The sequence below is a fragment of the Diadema setosum genome, chromosome 1 (genome assembly GCF_964275005.1).
Source record: "Diadema setosum chromosome 1, eeDiaSeto1, whole genome shotgun sequence".
NCBI lineage: Eukaryota > Metazoa > Echinodermata > Echinoidea > Diadematoida > Diadematidae > Diadema > Diadema setosum.
In genome coordinates, this window is record NC_092685.1 from 13,168,566 (window position 1) to 13,187,491 (window position 18,926).

General features: G+C 37.7%; 1 protein-coding gene across 1 annotated transcript in view; it reads left to right on the top strand.

The window, feature by feature from the left end:
* LOC140227106 (uncharacterized) overlaps nt 1-9,298 on the top strand; it is a 45,998-nt gene extending 36,700 nt beyond the window's left edge. The window contains exons 4-10 of the mRNA XM_072307541.1: nt 249-575; nt 1,822-2,061; nt 2,908-3,053; nt 4,445-4,612; nt 5,766-5,901; nt 7,130-7,316; nt 8,857-9,298. Coding sequence (XP_072163642.1) covers nt 249-575; nt 1,822-2,061; nt 2,908-3,053; nt 4,445-4,612; nt 5,766-5,901; nt 7,130-7,316; nt 8,857-9,133 — 1,481 coding nt within the window. The 3' untranslated portion in view covers nt 9,134-9,298. The remainder of the gene's footprint in view (nt 1-248; nt 576-1,821; nt 2,062-2,907; nt 3,054-4,444; nt 4,613-5,765; nt 5,902-7,129; nt 7,317-8,856) is intronic.
* Nucleotides 9,299-18,926: the final 9,628 nt, after the last annotated feature.

An 18,926-nucleotide genomic window follows, 5' to 3' on the forward strand; every position in this document is an offset into this window, starting at 1 on the left:
TATCATTATTTGTCTATATTGACTTAGAATCTCATTCTTTTTTCTCGTGCTTTTAAACATGGCTTTCAAATCGGATAACTCTCTCCCTATAATATATTTCCTGTGTTTCCTGTTTTTGTTGCTTTTGTTTGTTGTTGTTGTTGTTGTTGTTGTTGTTGTTTCTGCATTAGTATGTGGTTCATTACTCCTCTAACTAATTCCTTCACTCCATTCACCACTAGCAGTGACTGTTTGATGCTTGAATACAGGCAGTAGCTGGTACGGCTTCCTCGAGCTCGACCCGAACAAGCCGTCGGCAACGAACTTCGGCTTCGAGCTCGTCGAGAGCACGGACAACGACCTCTCGGCCGCGTTCAGAGGCGACGACGATACCGGGGACGAGGTTGAGTACGATGGCGAAAGGAGAGAATGCGAGCCGGAGAGGAAAAGACGTTCGGAGGGGAGGTCAAGTGAAACCGACGGCAGGGAGGCGGTAGTGACCTCGTCATTCTCTGTCCCAGAGTTTGTCGGAGTCGGGACTGGGTCAGAAAAGGATGACGTCATTCGTCACCAGTGGCAATTAGCGACGTCATCAGGTATGGTTTGTGACGTCAATCTTTACGAGAAGCATTAAAAAAAAGGAAAGTCCGGTAGCCATAAAATCTTTCCTCAAAGATATTATGTTGGAATGTTTCTGGTATATATCGAGGGGCCTTGTGTAAATAGAAGAAAAGGTCAGGTTGTGAACAAATGGATAGCGTCGGATATATGTCGGTACAAACAGGCCTGCTGACAGTTAATGAGGCTAGATACCGCCTCTGCCATAGCCGAGATATTTACTGAGGGAGGAAGATTGCGCAGAGAGAAGGTCACTGTTACCTACGTGTAGAGGATGATTGGTATCAAACCAAGGATCGGGTAGATGTCTTTTTTTCATCATCTCTTGATATTCCCCGAAATAAAGACGTTCAGCTGTCTAAAGATGTCTTCTACGTTGCTTTAATGGTTGTTCGTCTTTATTCATCTATGAACAGTTTTGAGTTCGTTTTCTTTCTGATGCATGTTTATTTCGAGTTAGGTCGAATAAACCGTGTGTAAGGACAATGTGTTCAGGAAATCACCTTTCATTCATAGTCTATTAGCCTATCCAACGCCCAGCTTTCCTCGCAGTTGCTCAGATTGTACAATGATTAATTGTCTATATGATGTGATATCTTGTCACTTTCCTGCAATTTTCTTCCCTTAGAACAGATAGAACTGACTCAATTTTGTGTAATCATGTGTATTTGAAAGTTTATTTTCAGTTCCATTTTTTTTTTTGGGGGGGGGAATGAAATGAATGAAATTAATTTTTGGATTCTTTCAGTGATCACGTACAAAAAGTACGAACACGCACAAAATGATAACCTTCCACAATTCTTCTTCAAAGAGAGCCGTCAAGAAACTAAGACACGGTGAGCCCGAACATAAATATGGCACAAGAATTCTGATATGAATAGAAAGACTAACATGATGTCAGGTCAAAAATAGAAATGAGAAACGGGAATGGAATTGCACACACAAAAAAAAAAAAAAAAAAAATGGGTGAACTTGATGTAAATACATTTGAGTTCTAAACTCAAAATCCATATCTCTATTCCTTCAATTAAACACTCAAACCCACAATAGTATCACGAATAGACAATAACAGTAAAACTGTCTGTGTTTTGGAGAATGGAAGGAAGAAGTGATATCTTTCATGATCCGAATCACGTGATACTAGTATATCGTGAAAGTAAGAATGGACACTGATTAGGTCCTTTAATCGACTTTAAACAAAAATCACTTTTCTACAATGATCAGCCTCTTCTGCATCAGCACCGCCTCCACGCCGGCTCTACAACACGCCCGTCATCATCGACAACGGTTCAGAGGTGATAAAGGCCGGGCTCGCCGACGGTTCCACTCCTTCCGTGACCATGCCTGCAATGGTCGGTCGACTCAAAGAGGACATCGAGAGCTTCCGTCAACGCTCCAATGTGTACGTTGGTGGCGCACTTTCGAAGAAGTATGGACTGGTGTGCGTCAACCATCCTATGTCAGGTGCCACTATGATTTTTTAACGATTTCATTTTTTTTTTTTTTTGTCTGACAGTAGAAAAACGAAGAAGGTAGAAAATAGATGAATGACTACCTCTCCTTATATCATCATCAGACCCGTGCTTGTCTTGAGTTTGGTTGTAATAAGGTGAGAATTATAATTTGATCTATCTGCCTTTCTATTTATCATATTATTTGTAGTATTAATAGCAGCATAGTTACGATATTACCCTAATGGTAATGATAATAATTCACATGCGCGCTCGTTCACACACAATCAGATATATGCATATCTTACATACACGTCTACCAGACTTCTATTCACAAATCAATATTGCAATTCAGGGTCCCAGAAAGTCTCATTAAAGAGTTCTGTGAGTGTACGTCAAGCAGGCGTTGACAAATTATGTTCCTTCAACAGGATATTCGTCTCATTGGGTGATGAGGAGTTATGGTGAGATCCATTCATTGCCGTGACAAACAATGCAATAGAGGAATTCACACTTTCCACAATGCATACTTTTGTAGCTTTTATCTGATTATGAAAATTAGAATGAAATGAATGTATGCAATATACGGTATGCACTTAAGATGCATCGATGGCAGTAAAAAGTGCTCGAAGTATATGATATTGCGTTAGTAGGCCTATCCCCTGTTTCAAGAAAGAAGCTACCACTTTCATTTTAATATCAATGATTTAAATGTAATTCGGGTTCTTGAGCCAGCACTCGTTCGGTCTTAACTACACGTACTTTGATGGGTTCGTCTTAACTCTTCTTTTATGCTATTATCATCATATATATAATTATTATAATATTCTAAATCACTTTAACTCGCGCGATGTCGCAGATGGACTGGTGGACAGCTGGCCGGATCTGGAGAAGGTCTGGGATCACGTGATCAGGGAGGAGCTGAACGTCTCATGGGAGGAACACCCGATCTTGTTGACGGAAATCGCCTCGGCTCCACGACGGCAGAGGGAGAAGATGCTAGAGGTGACAATAATAGAATATTGACCTTTGACTCCAACCTTCATTAAAAGAAAACCCATTTTGAGGCGCAGTATTCAAATTGGCAACGCTGTCCTCAAAGCTGCAATGCTAAGATTTATTTTTTATTTGTTTGTTTATTGATTCATTTGTCTATTTGTTTATTTATTTTTTATTTATTTATTGCAATTTCTCAGCATGTACTCGCATCACTCTATTTTTTTTTTTCAAGTTCCTTACTTGCAAAAGAAGAATTCAGGAACATTTTAATGGTCAATAGGACCGTCCAAATATGCTGTTAAATGGGCAAAGTCTCTGCAAGGACCAGTTTGCTGTCATATAATAAATGCAGATGGTTCTATGAATTTGCCTTGCTATTTGGTCCTTTCTTATATAGTACTCGCAGTTGCAGGGATTCCTGCATGGCAGGTCGATATGGGGACAATGTGACATGACTTTATAATAAAACATAACGGTATTCCAGGCGGTGATGTGTGTATTCTGTGTATGAGATATTACTATTGTTTTTCCTTTTCTTCCTTCTTCTCTGTTCTCCTCCTAGTCTCATCTTCCCCGTCTTGGGATAGTTTTTTTTTTTTTTTTTTTTTTTTTTTGCTGTATAATCATGTTCTGCTGATTAATAAATGTGTATTAATTTCCTCCTTTATCGATGAGTACCTTGTGACTTAATAATTATTCTAGGCCATTACCATTTAGCGGTCTTTCTCGGTCGCTTGCTTAATGTGTGTTGTAGCGTGTGTGGGGGCGCTGTGGCATAGTGGACTCCTGGGCCCTGTTTCATAAAGCTGTTCATAAAGTTACCAACAACTTACGAGCGACTGGTGATCAGTTCTAATGTGCTATACTTATCAGAATTTCCATAATTCAACACAAGAACTGATCACCAGTCACTCGTAAGTCGTTCGTATATATAGTTGTATGAAACACCCCCCTGACTCCCGTTCGGCAGACCCGAGTTCGAATCCCGCCCAGTGCTTACGTCCTTGAACAAGATGTTTTTACCCACTATATCCCTCTCGACCCACGTGTATAAATGGGTACCTGGCAACGCTAGGATAATAATAATAGCAGGGCCCTCTGGTATAGCAGTGGCAACACTGAAGAGACTACCCTGGGTAAATAAGACCTTATTATTATATATTATTATTATCATTATTATTATTATCGTTATTGTTATTATTATTATTGTTATTATTATTATTATTATTATTATTATTATTATCATTATTATTACTATTATTATTATTGTTATCATTATTATCATTATCATTATCATTATTATTATTATTATTATTATTATTATTATTATTATTATTATTATTATTATTATTATTATTATTATTATTATCATTATTATTATTATTGCCGGTCTCCAGACTCTCTTTGAGCAGTATCACGTCCCAGCGTGTTACGTCATCAACCAGGGGGCCCTAGCACTCCACGCCAATGGGGAGACGTCGGGTCTGGTGCTGAGTAGCGGCAGCGGCGTGACCGAAGTGATCCCGGTTTACCAGGGATGTACCGTGTCCAATGCAGTGGTAACGGTAAGTCTATAAAAAGAGGAAAAACTTCTGTCAAATTTAATGTAGCAATATGAAGAGGAACAACAAGGCATTCATATTGATATCAACGGATACTTCTGAATAAAGTGACTGGATTATTGCTAAGTGTTTGAAAGGATCCCCGAAAAAAAAATAATGGTCTCCGTTCCAGATAGAACATGATGGAGAATTTTCAGACTAGTACATGAATTGAAAAACATAAAACAAAAACACCCATACTTTTGTATAGATTTTCTTTGAGCAATAAGAATAATCTTTGTACTGATTTTGATGTTTCTGTTGAAAAATTAAGTATCAAGATGAATTGAATTGCTGTGGGGGAAACAACATTAGCACTATAGATGTTGACCAAAATACATTTTGACTTCACGCTTCTCAGGTACATTGTAGTGTCCTACTCTTTGCGACTGGCTCAACGCAACCTCTTATTACCCCCCAAGTTCCATAGTCCGAAAATAAAATAAAGTTCTTTAATCTTAAAATGAAAATACCTGCGTACTTATACCGAACTTTATCTCGTTTGTGGAATTACGAACCGTCGGAATAACGAACCGTCGGAATAACGAACCTTCGGAATAACGAAGTGACTGTAACCTTTTTGCCAGGATTCTTCATTCTGTAATGAGAAGGATGTTAGGCCTGTTGTCATTTGGAAGAATTATTTATTCCTTTCTTTGTACCAACGGAGTCTGAAAGAGACAACTGATACTTCCTGCACAATTATTCTCAGACAACTAAGTGGGTTGAAGGATATGAGAATTCTCCGTTCAGACCATAGGAAAAATGCTTTAAAGGGTGACGACGTCATGACGTAACTCAAGTATTGAACATCATTGTCACAATAATCTAAGATAAACACATCGTCGTGCAGAGACATCCAAAGGTGTAGAGTGCTTTAAAGAGCGAAGAGTGTGCATTTGGTTAATCACTGAGGATAGCCAAATTAATGTGGCAAAGAGCATTATTTTGCTTGATCGGTCAATATTCATACACAGGTCCGAGATGCCTGGGAGAGAGAGAAAAAAAAAGATATTTCCATTAAAGATTGATAATTCTTTATGATGCCCTGCGTCGATGTAACACGTGACTGTGAAAGGTTGCTATTACTGAACTCCATACTCTTCATTCCATATAGCTCGACATAGCGGGAAAAGGAGTAACACGAAAGCTCCAGCGAATCCTGATGGACGAGCACTCGTTCACCACGTCGACTCCGTCCGATCACCGCATCGTAAGGGAGATGAAAGAAAACATGGCTTACGTCTGTAGTGGTAAGGCGCTTATCGGCACTTCGTTGTTCGTTTGTACACTATATGGATATGTACAAGTGTGACTAAATAATATTAAAAAAAGGAGCAAACTTAAACATCATCTCTGCACCATTTCTTCCTGAAGTTAACGAGTTTGTCTCATTTTCTTAACACAAAACCGATGAGGGATTAAAGAAGACAAGGCGATAACATCATCTCTGTGTTATCAATCTTCTCAATCTGGATGATTTGTAGCAATATTGAAACTACCCTTTAAAATATAGGCCCCATGGGTTTGTTTTCCACGCCGTGGGTCTTGTTCATGACCATAGGGATTTTATAGGCACAAATCTCTTTGGTTATGACCAACAGCGCGGCAATGAGGTGACGAGACCTTGCGCTCCCCCTCCTGGTTGCGCGCTCACTTCTCCCGCACCGTTATAAACTAAATGCATGACTTGTGGTCTCAAATTAGTTGGTAGTGTAGAATATAAATATATCTAAGCCACCAGGCCTGACTCAAGTCTGCATGCCGTAATGATTACGTGTAACAATGTCATTTGTCCCCTCGTATTTGTTACTCAAATTCTAGTCGTGTTTCTCAAAGTCGCATGTACACAGTAAACGATATGGATATTTATACACTTACAGTATTTGCTCACAATAAATATTTCACTGGAAGAGAGATTTGCAAAATATGAGGGATGCTGAATTCGAAGTGTGCTTGAATTACTAACCAAACGGTAAACTGATACCTTTTCACAGTTTCCATTCCAAAGTCCTTAAATGGAATATAACAATTATAACACTGACACGTAAAGCTTGGCAAGGATAGGTACCCAACTCGGATCTATAGAGCATGATCGGTCAGGAATAAGAAAAAAAAAACTGCATTAAGCATTATTTGTTTCTGACTGCTTGCACAATTGAATTGTGGATTTAAGTTAAAGTTTCTCTTCAGTCATGTTTCGAAATTATTGATGTCCTCCCACTAGAAAACGAAACGAGCAGAGTAAAAGCAAACACATAACTGTCATCTCACCAAAAAAAAAATAATAAATAAATAAAAAAAATAAAAAATATGTTTCCTATAACTTCCTATACCAATCCAGATATAATGATACATGGAAATATTTACGGAGAGTATTATGTTGTGGCTGTTTTGATGACAGCTCGATTTTACAAACGCAAACGTGTTTGTATATAAACGTGTGTCTATTTGTCTGTTTGTTGGCTTCGATTGTGGCAGATTTCGAAAAGGAGGTGCAGCAGGCTGATCTGACGACTCCGATCAGATACACCCTGCCGGATGGGTCGGCGGTGTCGCTGCGACGACAGGACCTCTTCCACTGCACCGAGGCGATGTTCAGACCCGACCTTTTCAGCCCTATGCAGCAGAGAGGTTTGCTCGACGTGATCCAGGAGTGTCTTAGCAGGTACAGCGCCCTTTTTGACCCATACACTCCATTTTTGAAATATGGATTTAGAATTCAAGTTCATTTTCAAATCATGTCAGAGTTCTTGCAATGAACATAACAAAAAACAAACAAACAAACAAACAAACAAACAAAAAACAACAAACATGAAAATGATTTAAAAAAAGAAATACAGTCATTTTCAAGCTCGACGTGATCCAGGAGTGTCTTAGCAGGTACAGCGCCCTTTTTGACCCATACACTCCATTTCTTAAATATGGTTTTAAAATTCAAGTTCATTTTCAAATCATGTCAGAGTTCTTGCAAAGAACGTAACAAAAAAAAAACCCAACAACAACAATAACAAACAAACAAACAAAAAACAACAAACAGGAAAATGATTTAAAAAAAAAGAAATATAGTCATTTTCAAGCTGTACATTCTAACATAACTAAAATTACATGTACATTAGGCCTACAATAGTCCGAGACAGAATAGGAAAAAAAGCTAATTTTTAGTTATTTAGGACAGAGAGAAAAAAAAAAGACAGTGATTGAATGATTGTGTAGGATGTATTGGTATGGAAGGTAGACGGGTGTCTTCGAATATGTACCGATGATAGCCTGTCGAAAAATAAAACCTATGAGGTAAACCTGTATATTGGATGTACAAAAAGAAGCCAGTCCGTCATGACAAGAATATGATGATAATCTCTCAAAGTCCCTGACATCTTGCAATCGATGCCTACTTTTATTCAGTAATCATCGGTCAATATACACATTTCAGTTTTGTTGCGCAAGTTGAGGGGTATAATAAAGATGCATACTAGCGTAGGATTCTTTCATGTTAATCATTTCTTTTGCCAAAAACATTACAGCGATGGTATCAAATAATTAGAGTATTATTCAATGACATGCCATCATCAAAGTAAAATATGACAAGAAAAAAAGAAAGGAGAGATAAGACTGGGATATCTACAGCAGTGAGATAATCTATAAACTGCACTACTGACATTATTAGTTCTGTTCTAAGACTCTTTGAAATAATGTCGGGGACAACCGTTTAAATTGTTAGCCAGTTAAACTGGGGTTTTCACCCTCCAACAATAGGGAGCTTTAGATTTTAGACGCGCGGACGTTCAGAGGAAAAAACATGTTCTGAGCATGCGCAGACGTGCACGTCAAGTTGATCTATTTATAGCTTGCGTCGTCTGAGTTTTTCACTACGCGTTCTGGGCTATTTTTACGTCCGCTCAATTTGCGACGTAGAGAACTACTTCATGCACCGATCATATGGGGACGCCATTTTATTTCTAGACGTTGCGTCCCAGCATAATCTAAAGCAACCTTTCATCACGACGCAAGGGAGAGGAGAACACCCAACGCACTCGTCGTCTCAAACGTCCGTGCGTCAAAATCTAAAGCTCCCTAATAATGCCGGTAAGAGGTCTTAAATGTACCAACGTCAGTCGCGAAAACCGCTTCTCTGAATACTAGTACTTGCTCCTAACCAGTCCAACAGATCTGCCCCATGACCTTTTCACTGTCCTTTCTCTTTCTAGGTGCGACAATACCTTCCTGGAGAGTATCGACCCCACCATTCTCCTGGCTGGAGGCAACACCAAACTCCGCGGCTACGCCGAGCGGCTGCAGAGCGAGATGACGGCGCGCAACATCCGGAGGACGGTCGTTGCCCATGACAACCGCGACATCACCACGTGGATCGGCGGTGCCATCCTCGCCTCCCACTCGAGCTTCCAGGAGCGATGGGTCAGCAGTCAGGATTACGAGGAATGCGGGGCACGTCTTGCACACAAACAGACGCTCAGAATATCGTGATTGTTGCTCGGTTGTTTTGTTACTGGTTGGTCGCAGACCATTTTGTGGGAGAAAACGTGTATGATGGCATGCACTCAACACTAGGACTGCGGAAAGTACTAAAGTTCTTATCATCAAGCAGGAAGCATAACATCTGCAAGATATCTCAAAGTCTTTATTTCATCTACTGTATCTTATTAAGTGAAAGCCTTCATAGTGTCATCTAGTAATGTTTTTCGTTTCTTAGTCGATCATATAAGCTACTTGAAAAGACTGCATAAAGATAATAAAAAAAAAAACCCACTATTATTCGTCATCCTGTTCTATTCTCGAACATAGTATACTTCATACAATCAGTTAAGCATATTTCTTTGTATCATTTCTCAATCTTTCTTTCTGTTCCTTCCACAACATATTTCTTATTTGGTTAATCTTCAGAGTCGTATTCATATGATTGTATCATCCTTTTCTTCCCCAATTTCTACTCTGCTCGTTTCATTAGTTAGTCTCTCTCTCTCTCTCTCTCTCTCTCTCTCTCTCTCTCTCTCTCTCTATCTATCTATCTATCTATCTATCTATCTATCTATCTATCTATCTTTCTTTCTTTCTTTCTCTTTATCCCCCACTTTTGTAGCAGCTCACTTCATTGCCTGTTTAGGCTTGTTATTATGTAGTCTTTCGCAAGATGCTCGGGCCTCAGTGTCTCGATGTTTTATCGCTCACCACCAACTGGAGTTAAAGGTAGCACTCACTCCGCGAGTAATTAAAACTTATTTGCATTTCTCTAAGCAAAAACATCAGCTCAAGGAAAAAGGCCTGGATTACCAGGTCCTGTTGTGAAATTGCGCGCCATTTTTAAAATGAGCGAGAGAAAGCATTAACAACAACAAAAAGACCAAAAAGGAAAAAAAAAGAGAGAGAAAAAAGTCGTTGATTTCTCCGCAAGAGGTCCGGCAAAATGCAGCATGGTCTCCTGCAAGAATGAGACTTAAACGAAACGTGAATTGCGATATGATAGGGCATTAATGAGTAGTGTTTGCGTATGACGAGTGCGTTCATGGATAGGCACAAACTTGCAATGTAACTTATAGCTATTTCATTAATCTAAGTTATATTATAAAGACGTTATTAAGTATCTCATATGTGCCATGTAATATGCTGCTATTGGAGATAACTAAATGGACAAAACGAAGAGCATTTTTAGTTTCATTTTGCAACCGCATTGTACCTACCTTCCGCTGCTTTCATCATTGTTGATACTTTGTCTTTTGCTCCCATCTTGCCAGTTAATATCAATATTTATCCACTTTTTGTGCTTTCAAATATTATGCTCTAAGATGTTTGCAGCATAGTTTTCATGTAATTTCTGGTTCGTTATACAGTGTTAGTCTTATACAAGTGAACAATCGGCCTAATCACGATTAGCCGATATCTTTTCTCTTTTTGATTCTACCGTCAGTTCTGAAGTTCTGAACTTTGTTGTGTGTGTAATCTTCTAAATCGCTATTCCTTTCTTTAATCTTAGAGATTTGTTTTGATTGTTGAAATAACTGTAGACGTGTAACCCATTTTGTAGATAAGAAGTCAGTGGCTATAAGGATCAACTATGCAACACCAGTAATCAACTTCTATTAGAAGAGCCAATGTATGATTGGACACTATGTTTGATTTATCTTTGTGAACATCTTTAGGGTCGTGCTGCAATCTTTTCCGAGTTCTAAGACCGTAGAATGGTTACGAGATTCACAACCATATGTTTACCTATAATATATAGTCTTGTACCGTGCCTTATTGGACAGTTAAACACCAAATCTATTCATACATGGACGGTCAGACAGGAAGACCAAATTGTTTATGAAAATAAAAGAAGATTATTACTGTCTTCCTTTTTTCTTGTTACGAGGGAAAACGCTCTTGATTGTGAAAATTATTAGCAGAATCTCTATCTTGCGTTGAAAGAAGTGTACATAGATGCGTTTCTCTAGGTGTAAATGATCATCTTCAGATGCAGTGACCAATACTCATACTGGCTATTTGTTTTCGCGCATTTTGTATAGAATAATCCATGCACTAATTATTTTTATAACAAAGAGAACTTTCACTGCATTTCTAGACAAGTATCATAACTTCCCCTGCCATGCTTATTTTGTTGATGAAAGTAACATAATATATATATATTTTTTTTTCTGTTTAATGATTTATCAATTCGCTTTAATCTAATATGGATGGTTGCTTTTCTTTTTGTCCTCTAGATGGGAATGATTTTGATAGAATAACTGAGAGATTTCAAGTCCTGCGATGTACATTAACATGTCATATCTGGAGTGTTTTAACAAATAAAAGAAATATTAATGTAATTTAAATGGTGTTATCTGTTGTCTGTTATCACGATTGAATCTGCATTGCCGTTTAAACGCCCTGATCACAGCTGGGGGGGGGGGGGGGGGAATCTGCAAATTAATGTCATGTGAAATTTTAAATGTCCCCAGTCAGAACGGATATGACTTGGTAGAAAATTACGTTATTGTTGATTTTAGCTATTATCAATTTTTTTTTGAAATTAGATTCAACCCCATGTTCAAATTTACGTTATTGGAAATATACATACAATGTATATATATATATATATATATATATATATATATATATATAGATATAGATATATATATATATATATATAGATATATATATAGATAGATATGTATATAAGATGAAAGTTTTTTTTTTTTAATCAGCTCTCATGGTATTTCATAGTTTCGGGGTGTTTTTTTTTTTTTCATGAAGCGGTGATAACAGTCATTAGATAGTCGTTTCAATGCCAATTCGACTTGATGGACTGCTGATATCGTCACCTCACACGCTTACCCATTGATACATACACGGCACTATCTTCTAAAATGATGGCAACAATTGATTATTTTACATGTGGTGGCAATGATCTAGCGATGATGACATATCAAAGAGAGCGACCTATCATATTTGCTAAAGTATTATGCACACTAACTGACATTTTTATGAGCAAATAAGTGCTGTGTTTTAAAGAAAGGAGAGAGAGAGAGAAAAAAAAAAGCAAATAAGACCGCGTTTACTTTTCACATCTGAGTAGGTCCAATAGCAACATTTCCTGGAGACACTATATCCACTTTTCACCACCTTGAACATGTAAGTTGGGTTCCCTTACATCCCTTGTCCACAGATGGTAAAAAGGGGAGACGGTTGAAAGAATGCTATATGGTCAGGCATGGTCTTCATCAAATGTTTGATCAACAGTCTCTCAGTGGTCTCGAGAGGGCAGCAGACTTTTACATGAACGTTCAGTAATCTGTCCACCCTGGTCCACCACTCGGCGGTCCGCGCGTCTACAAATTTAATGCTTTGGGTGAATTTCCGCCGAAATCTAAAGAATCAGTGACAGCTATCAGTGGAAAAGTTATAGCACAAGACATTGAAATACTGCACAGTAAAAAAACGATGCACTCCAAAACGGGACTCATGAGACATCGGCGAGAATAAGGTCCCTCAAAAAGTGCAAACGGATCTCCAGAATGTGCTGTAAGAAACTACTATCATTAATTTGTCGAACTCCGTAAGCCAGTGGGATTCGAACCTGCCGTTTGCTGCCTTATGGCAGCGACACTACCACCGGGTTATCCCTAGTTGCCGGCAGTGACACGATGAACTTGAGACACACATCCAGGCTTCAAAATGCCGACATTGTTACATCAGCAGTAGATGACAAGTTACAATCCTACTAGTTTCGTTTTCTCCATTGTGTTTGTTAGTGTAGATCAACAGTAGCTATCTTAAAAGGTCCTCAGCTCATCTCTCCCCTTCCACTTCCGGGTTTTCTTCCGCTGACAAGCAAAAAAAAAAAAAAAAAATGGTCCTCAGCTCACCTTTCTCCTTTCACTTTAAAAAAAAAAAAAAAGGTCTAAACCTTACCGCGATCACACTTCAAGATCTCTATATATTTCTTTTTAGTGCCACTTACGTACTTCCGGGTTAAAAATTGCCGGCCAGGACAAATGCTAACAATTTCTTACAGCACATCTTTCCCCCTCTATAGTTATATTCTCTTTCAATCTCCAAAATCTTTGTTGTTGTTGTTGCTTTTGTTGGTTGTTGTTTCCTTGGTTAGTTTATGATACCCCGCATACACGAAGTGTATAGTTAAGGGGGTATAGGAATCAGCGTGCGGTCGGGCGGTCCGTTGCAAATCTTGTGTCGCGAACTCCTACTGTTTTGAAGCAATTTTGATGGAACTTGGGGTACATAACATTAAGATGTTGATGTGCAAGATATTTGTGTGTGTGTGTGTGTGTGTTTGTCGGAGAAAGCGTTGCCATGGTAACCACAATTTTCCAAAGACCTTGTGGAGCGAACTATTTCCACAGTATCGGTATCTATAATGATCTATAGGTGTAGTTATGCAAGACACTCTTTGTGCTTGTACCCGACAAGGTGTTGCCATATTAGCTGCATATTTTCTTGAAAATCTTGTGAACTACTTCCACAATTTCGAAGCAATTATTGAAATCAGATTTGGTGTACATGATGACACTAAGGTGTAGATGTGCAAGACATGTTTTTTGTCTATTTCGGAGAAAGCGTTGCCATGGTAACAATTTCCCAAAACCTTGTGGAGCGAACTATTTTCACAGTATATTTCCTATCTATGATGATCTATAGGTGCAGTTATGCAAGACACGCTTTTACCCGACAAGGTGTTGCAATATTAAAGGTATTGTTTACCATTGAGAGCAATGATATCAAAAATGTTCAAGTTATCACATTTGACGCATATGTGTAGGTCAGTTGTTTCACAAAACATCCTACCATATAAAAAAATATTTGCAGTTAAGCCTAATTATAAGGAGATATCACTATTATTCTCAATAAACCGTAACTGTAGGCAGTTTAGTCTAGAAACATTCTTATTATAACTATTGTTCACAGTTTGTATATTTTAACAATACTTCACATTGATTATACTGATTAACTTTTTATTTTTACACTGGTTGTTTCTATCCCTGAGATTTTAGAACTATTTTGAAGCACTAAAGCTGGGTTTTTGTTTCATCTGCAAATGGTCAACAATGCTTTTAACTGCATGTTTTCTTTAAAATCTTGTGAACTACTTCCACAATCTTGAAGTAATTGAAATCAAATTTGGTGTATATGATGACATTGAGGTGTAGATATGCAAGACATATTTTTTTGTGTTTGTCGGAGAAAGCGTTGCCATGGTAACCACAATTTTCCCAAAACCTTGTGGAGTGAACTACTTCCACAATTAAGGGGCAATCAAACTCACAAGATACTCACAAAGTACTGCACCCACACACACAGACGCACACACAAACAGAATCTTTTACTAACCCTGGTTCAATTCTTTTTCATAAGAGTCTGAGCTGCCTGAGCGGGGGTACTCATTACCTTCTCTGATAGTTCTAGTTGTTATCACTGGTCTTTTTTTTTTTTTTTTTTTTTTTTTTGGGGGGGGGGGGGGGGGGGTTGTTCGAGACTTCCGAGGGATTTTGTTTGACTTTCGTTGCCCACAGGTCTCTTTCATGAGTAAAAGGACCTTAACGGAATATGAAAGTTGAGCTGAAAATCAATGGATGATAACAGCTGCAGAGATAATCGATCGTCCATCAACATGTCGGATATTATGGGAACATGGCATTCCGAAACATGTCCGAAAAACATAAATGTTGTCATGGGGAAAGAAGGGAATATCAATAATTACGATGATAATAATAATGATAAATGATAGTAGTAATAATAATAATGACAGTGATAGTCACAATAGTAATCATGAAAATGATAATACTTGTATAAAATAAACAACAGAACAGCCACACAGCTCGGGATGTTATGTACTTCTTCCACAGACCTGGACAAACAAACCAAAAACAACAGGATTCTCAATACTCCCCCTTATAAATCACAAAATATTTATTCAGGTACAGGTACTATGACAAAATATGCAAACTGGGATGAAAAGGACAACTCCACAATAAGTACTCATCAGACATACCAGGTAATCTCATAATACTACAATGTACACAGATTCAAGAAATGCATTTATACACTGTTGCGAAAAACGCATGTTTTTTTACCGAAACTCAGCTGTTCTTCTTTTAAACTCCAATTCACATTTGAATCCTTGAGGACACTACCAATCATTCTGTACATTCAATAGAGTGTGCATACACAAGTACAACATCATAATATGTACATGATATTTTTGTGTGTGTGATGGAATGCTACTATGGAATTCAAATCTAACAGCAAGTCACACCACGGTCCATGAATGGCCCCACAGCGATGGTTGGGGAAGGAAGGATCCCCTGAACAAAGACGACAATGATGAATTGTGGATCTAGTTGAGCTTGGGAGTTCAACAGTCTACTGCATTACAACTCAATGCAAATGCGTGGGGAACAAAATTATAGTAAAATGCTTTAATACATTTTCCTATGCTAATCAATCGAGCACAAGGCCGAAATAATGAAATGTAAACAAGGTGCATTCGAACATAGTGCATAGCAGTTTCTATTTCTAATTGCTATAGGTACATTTGATCAGCTATGTTGTCATCAAGCATAACAGACAATTTTAGGAGTATGCATCTGCCTCAAACGCAAGTAGAGAAACTGCCACTCATATATCAAACTGCAGTGTTTTGTGGGAATGCATTAAAGGCATAATTCACCATTTGCAGTTGAAATAAAAACCCAGCATTAGTGCTTCAAAATAGTTCTCAAATGTGAGTTAGGGATAGAAACAACTAATGTAAAAATTTGAATTTATAATCAGTGTTAAGTATTGTTAAATATACAAAATTTGAACAATGGCTATAATAAAAATGTTTCCAGACTAAACCGTCTACAGTTATGGTTTATTGACAAAATAGTGATATCTCCTTATATTTTAAGCTTTATTGCAAAATTTTTACATGGTAGGATGTTTTGTGATATAACAGACCTACACATGTGCATCAAATGTGATATCTCAAACATTTTAGAAATCACTGCTCCCAAAGGTAAACAGGACCTTTAATGCCCACATGATGCATAATATCCAGTGTGAAATTTGTGAGCAAACCTCGGGAAAATGTAGTTGGTAACACCTTTAGGAGATATTCATAAAAGATTTGTTAAATATGATTTTTTTTTTTCCCCTCCAACTAGCCAGATATCCTAACTTGTCTGGGTCATTGCAATGTGGATCTGGACGGGGGAGCACTCTCAAAACAAAATATAAACAAAATGTTGCTGCCATTTTCTATATCTGCTACAACATGGATAATTCATTACGGCAAGCATTCAGAGGTTATTAAATTAGGTCTGACATTTCTACTACCATTTTCTTTTAATAATACAACATAACACAAAGACAAACTTCATAAACAAACATCAGAAATTTGACTACACTTTCTTACTCCATGGGATAAGATTCGAGTCAATGAGGAAAAGCACTAGCATCTTCTACATACAGTACTGACAATACCACGGGAAAATCATACTAAAAATTGCATAAAGCCTCAAAGTGCAAATACATGTGGTTTAAACATAAACAGTAGCTGTTCAAACATCGAGGCCCGAATTCACGAAGGTGGTACAAATGAAACCATGGTTTAAACCATGGACAAAAACCAGGGAGCGCCAAGTGTCGCACGGAATATTTCGTTACGAAATTGGTCATTTCGTCGACAAAATGACCGTTTCGTTAACAAAATTATCATTTTGTGGACGAAATGTCCATTTAGTTACAGAATGTTGTCATTTCGTTACAAAAGAATCATTTCCTTGACGAAATGACTGATTTCGTAACTAAATATTCCATGCGACACTTGGCGCTCCATGGTGTTTGTCCATGGTTTAAACCATGGTTTCATTTGTACCACCTTTGTGAATTTGAGCCTAAGAATACTGAAACACACAAACATTACAAATACACACAGCCAAGAAACAAGCCTGACATTTCAATTCCTTCCATTATCTAACTTGTAGCTCCATGTACTCATTATTTCATATGAATGAAAGTTGAAAACTTTGCACGGAAATGTCACAAATAATTTGGGAATGACTATGCGGCATGTGGAAGTTGTAGCAACTTCTGGCAGAAATATATATATCCTTATATAGAATACTAAATATTAGGAACAAATAATAATGACAGTATTTCATGTTTTTAAGTTCAGGATAGAGTGAAAGACGGTTTGGAATTGCTTCATGCCAGTAGAAAGAAATTACAATGCACATAACCCTTTTTTTTACCTATTCATGTTTGATGTCAATATATACAAACAATGACAGCGATATATAGACAGAACTAGAAGGCTGTTCAAAACACTGGTGATATATTTTCAGAGATATACTGTACCACATGACCGACTGAATACCACGCCCCTCTTTACTGTACCACTTTAAGATGTTATACATACAATGTATATGTTGAGTAGAGGATTCAAATATAAAAAACATCTGTTTCATTCACAGAGAGATATACAACTGTACACACATTTGAATAAATGATTCCGTTCATGCCCAAGGAGTGTACACACACACCATTATATGGGCCATATACTGTATACGCCATATATTTCGCCAGTCTAATTTTCCGTGAATCAGGATGTCGCCACAATTTCATGAGTGATTTAATTTGCCATCATGGAGTACAGTAACATCAGATTTTAAATTTTTTTTTAATTTCTTTTTTGTAGGCATGCACGTCACATTCATGTCGGGTTCAGAGTTAATATTTTAGCCTGTTGTTGAATTCGTTATTAGCATCGACTTGTGAAATTTGCGAAACTACATTGTAAGTACCTTGTGAAATATATGGCGCATACAGTAACATCCCTCTTAAACATCGAAGATAGGATGGTTTGTACTGTCTATTGGATGACAAATATTTTTGAACATGTCAACACAGAGCACCAGAAGACAAATGTATCAATATACAAGAATGGAGGTGTGACAAGCGGAATGAAATATTTCACTGATGGAGATCTATATAAAGTCACAGTAAAATCACAGAGCATCATCATCCACACTTGTTTAATACATGACACCGAATACTATGTCAGTTTCAAATGCGGTATTGTTCATGTACAGCACATACACGTGGTGCCACAAGCATTCACTTTGCCTTACCCTCAAGATTTCAATGTAATGTAATAGACAGCAGAGGCATACATGTACATGTACATGCACACGTATAAGCTATCACTATAGCAATGAGTTTAAAACTCTGAGTGCATGGTATAACAATCACACAGTGGCTTTGCCTGTATGAAGCATACTCATATGTCCCATTATTTCAAAGACCAATCAACGGTTCATGTGTACGCTGGAAACTGATTTCTGGCAAATTGCACTCTGATGTCGGACAATTCAAATCACGTAGTGCCTGACATGACAGCATTGATTTATTTTGTGCAAGCAGCATGTCCTTTCAAGTGTCTCATTCTGACATTAAATACAGTAAGACCTCTACAATAAAATATAATGTATCTAATTTCTCTCACCTAAATCTGGAGTACTGTAAAACCCGAAATTTTCATATGCATTTTAATTTTGCATTTTTTTTTTAAGGTTTGCGAAATTAAAAATGCAGGCAAAAGTTTTTGTCTATACTATTTATTCAACAAATTCCAGTGGCAATTCACGAAAAAGGCCATTGGCTCCAATTTCTCAAAAATTTCAAGCTGCCAAAATTTCCTGCTTTACAGTAGTTTGAATGCCATAAAGAAGTTTAACTATCGTGTATCTCAACATGCCGGGGACTTTTTTGTCTTGTTTCA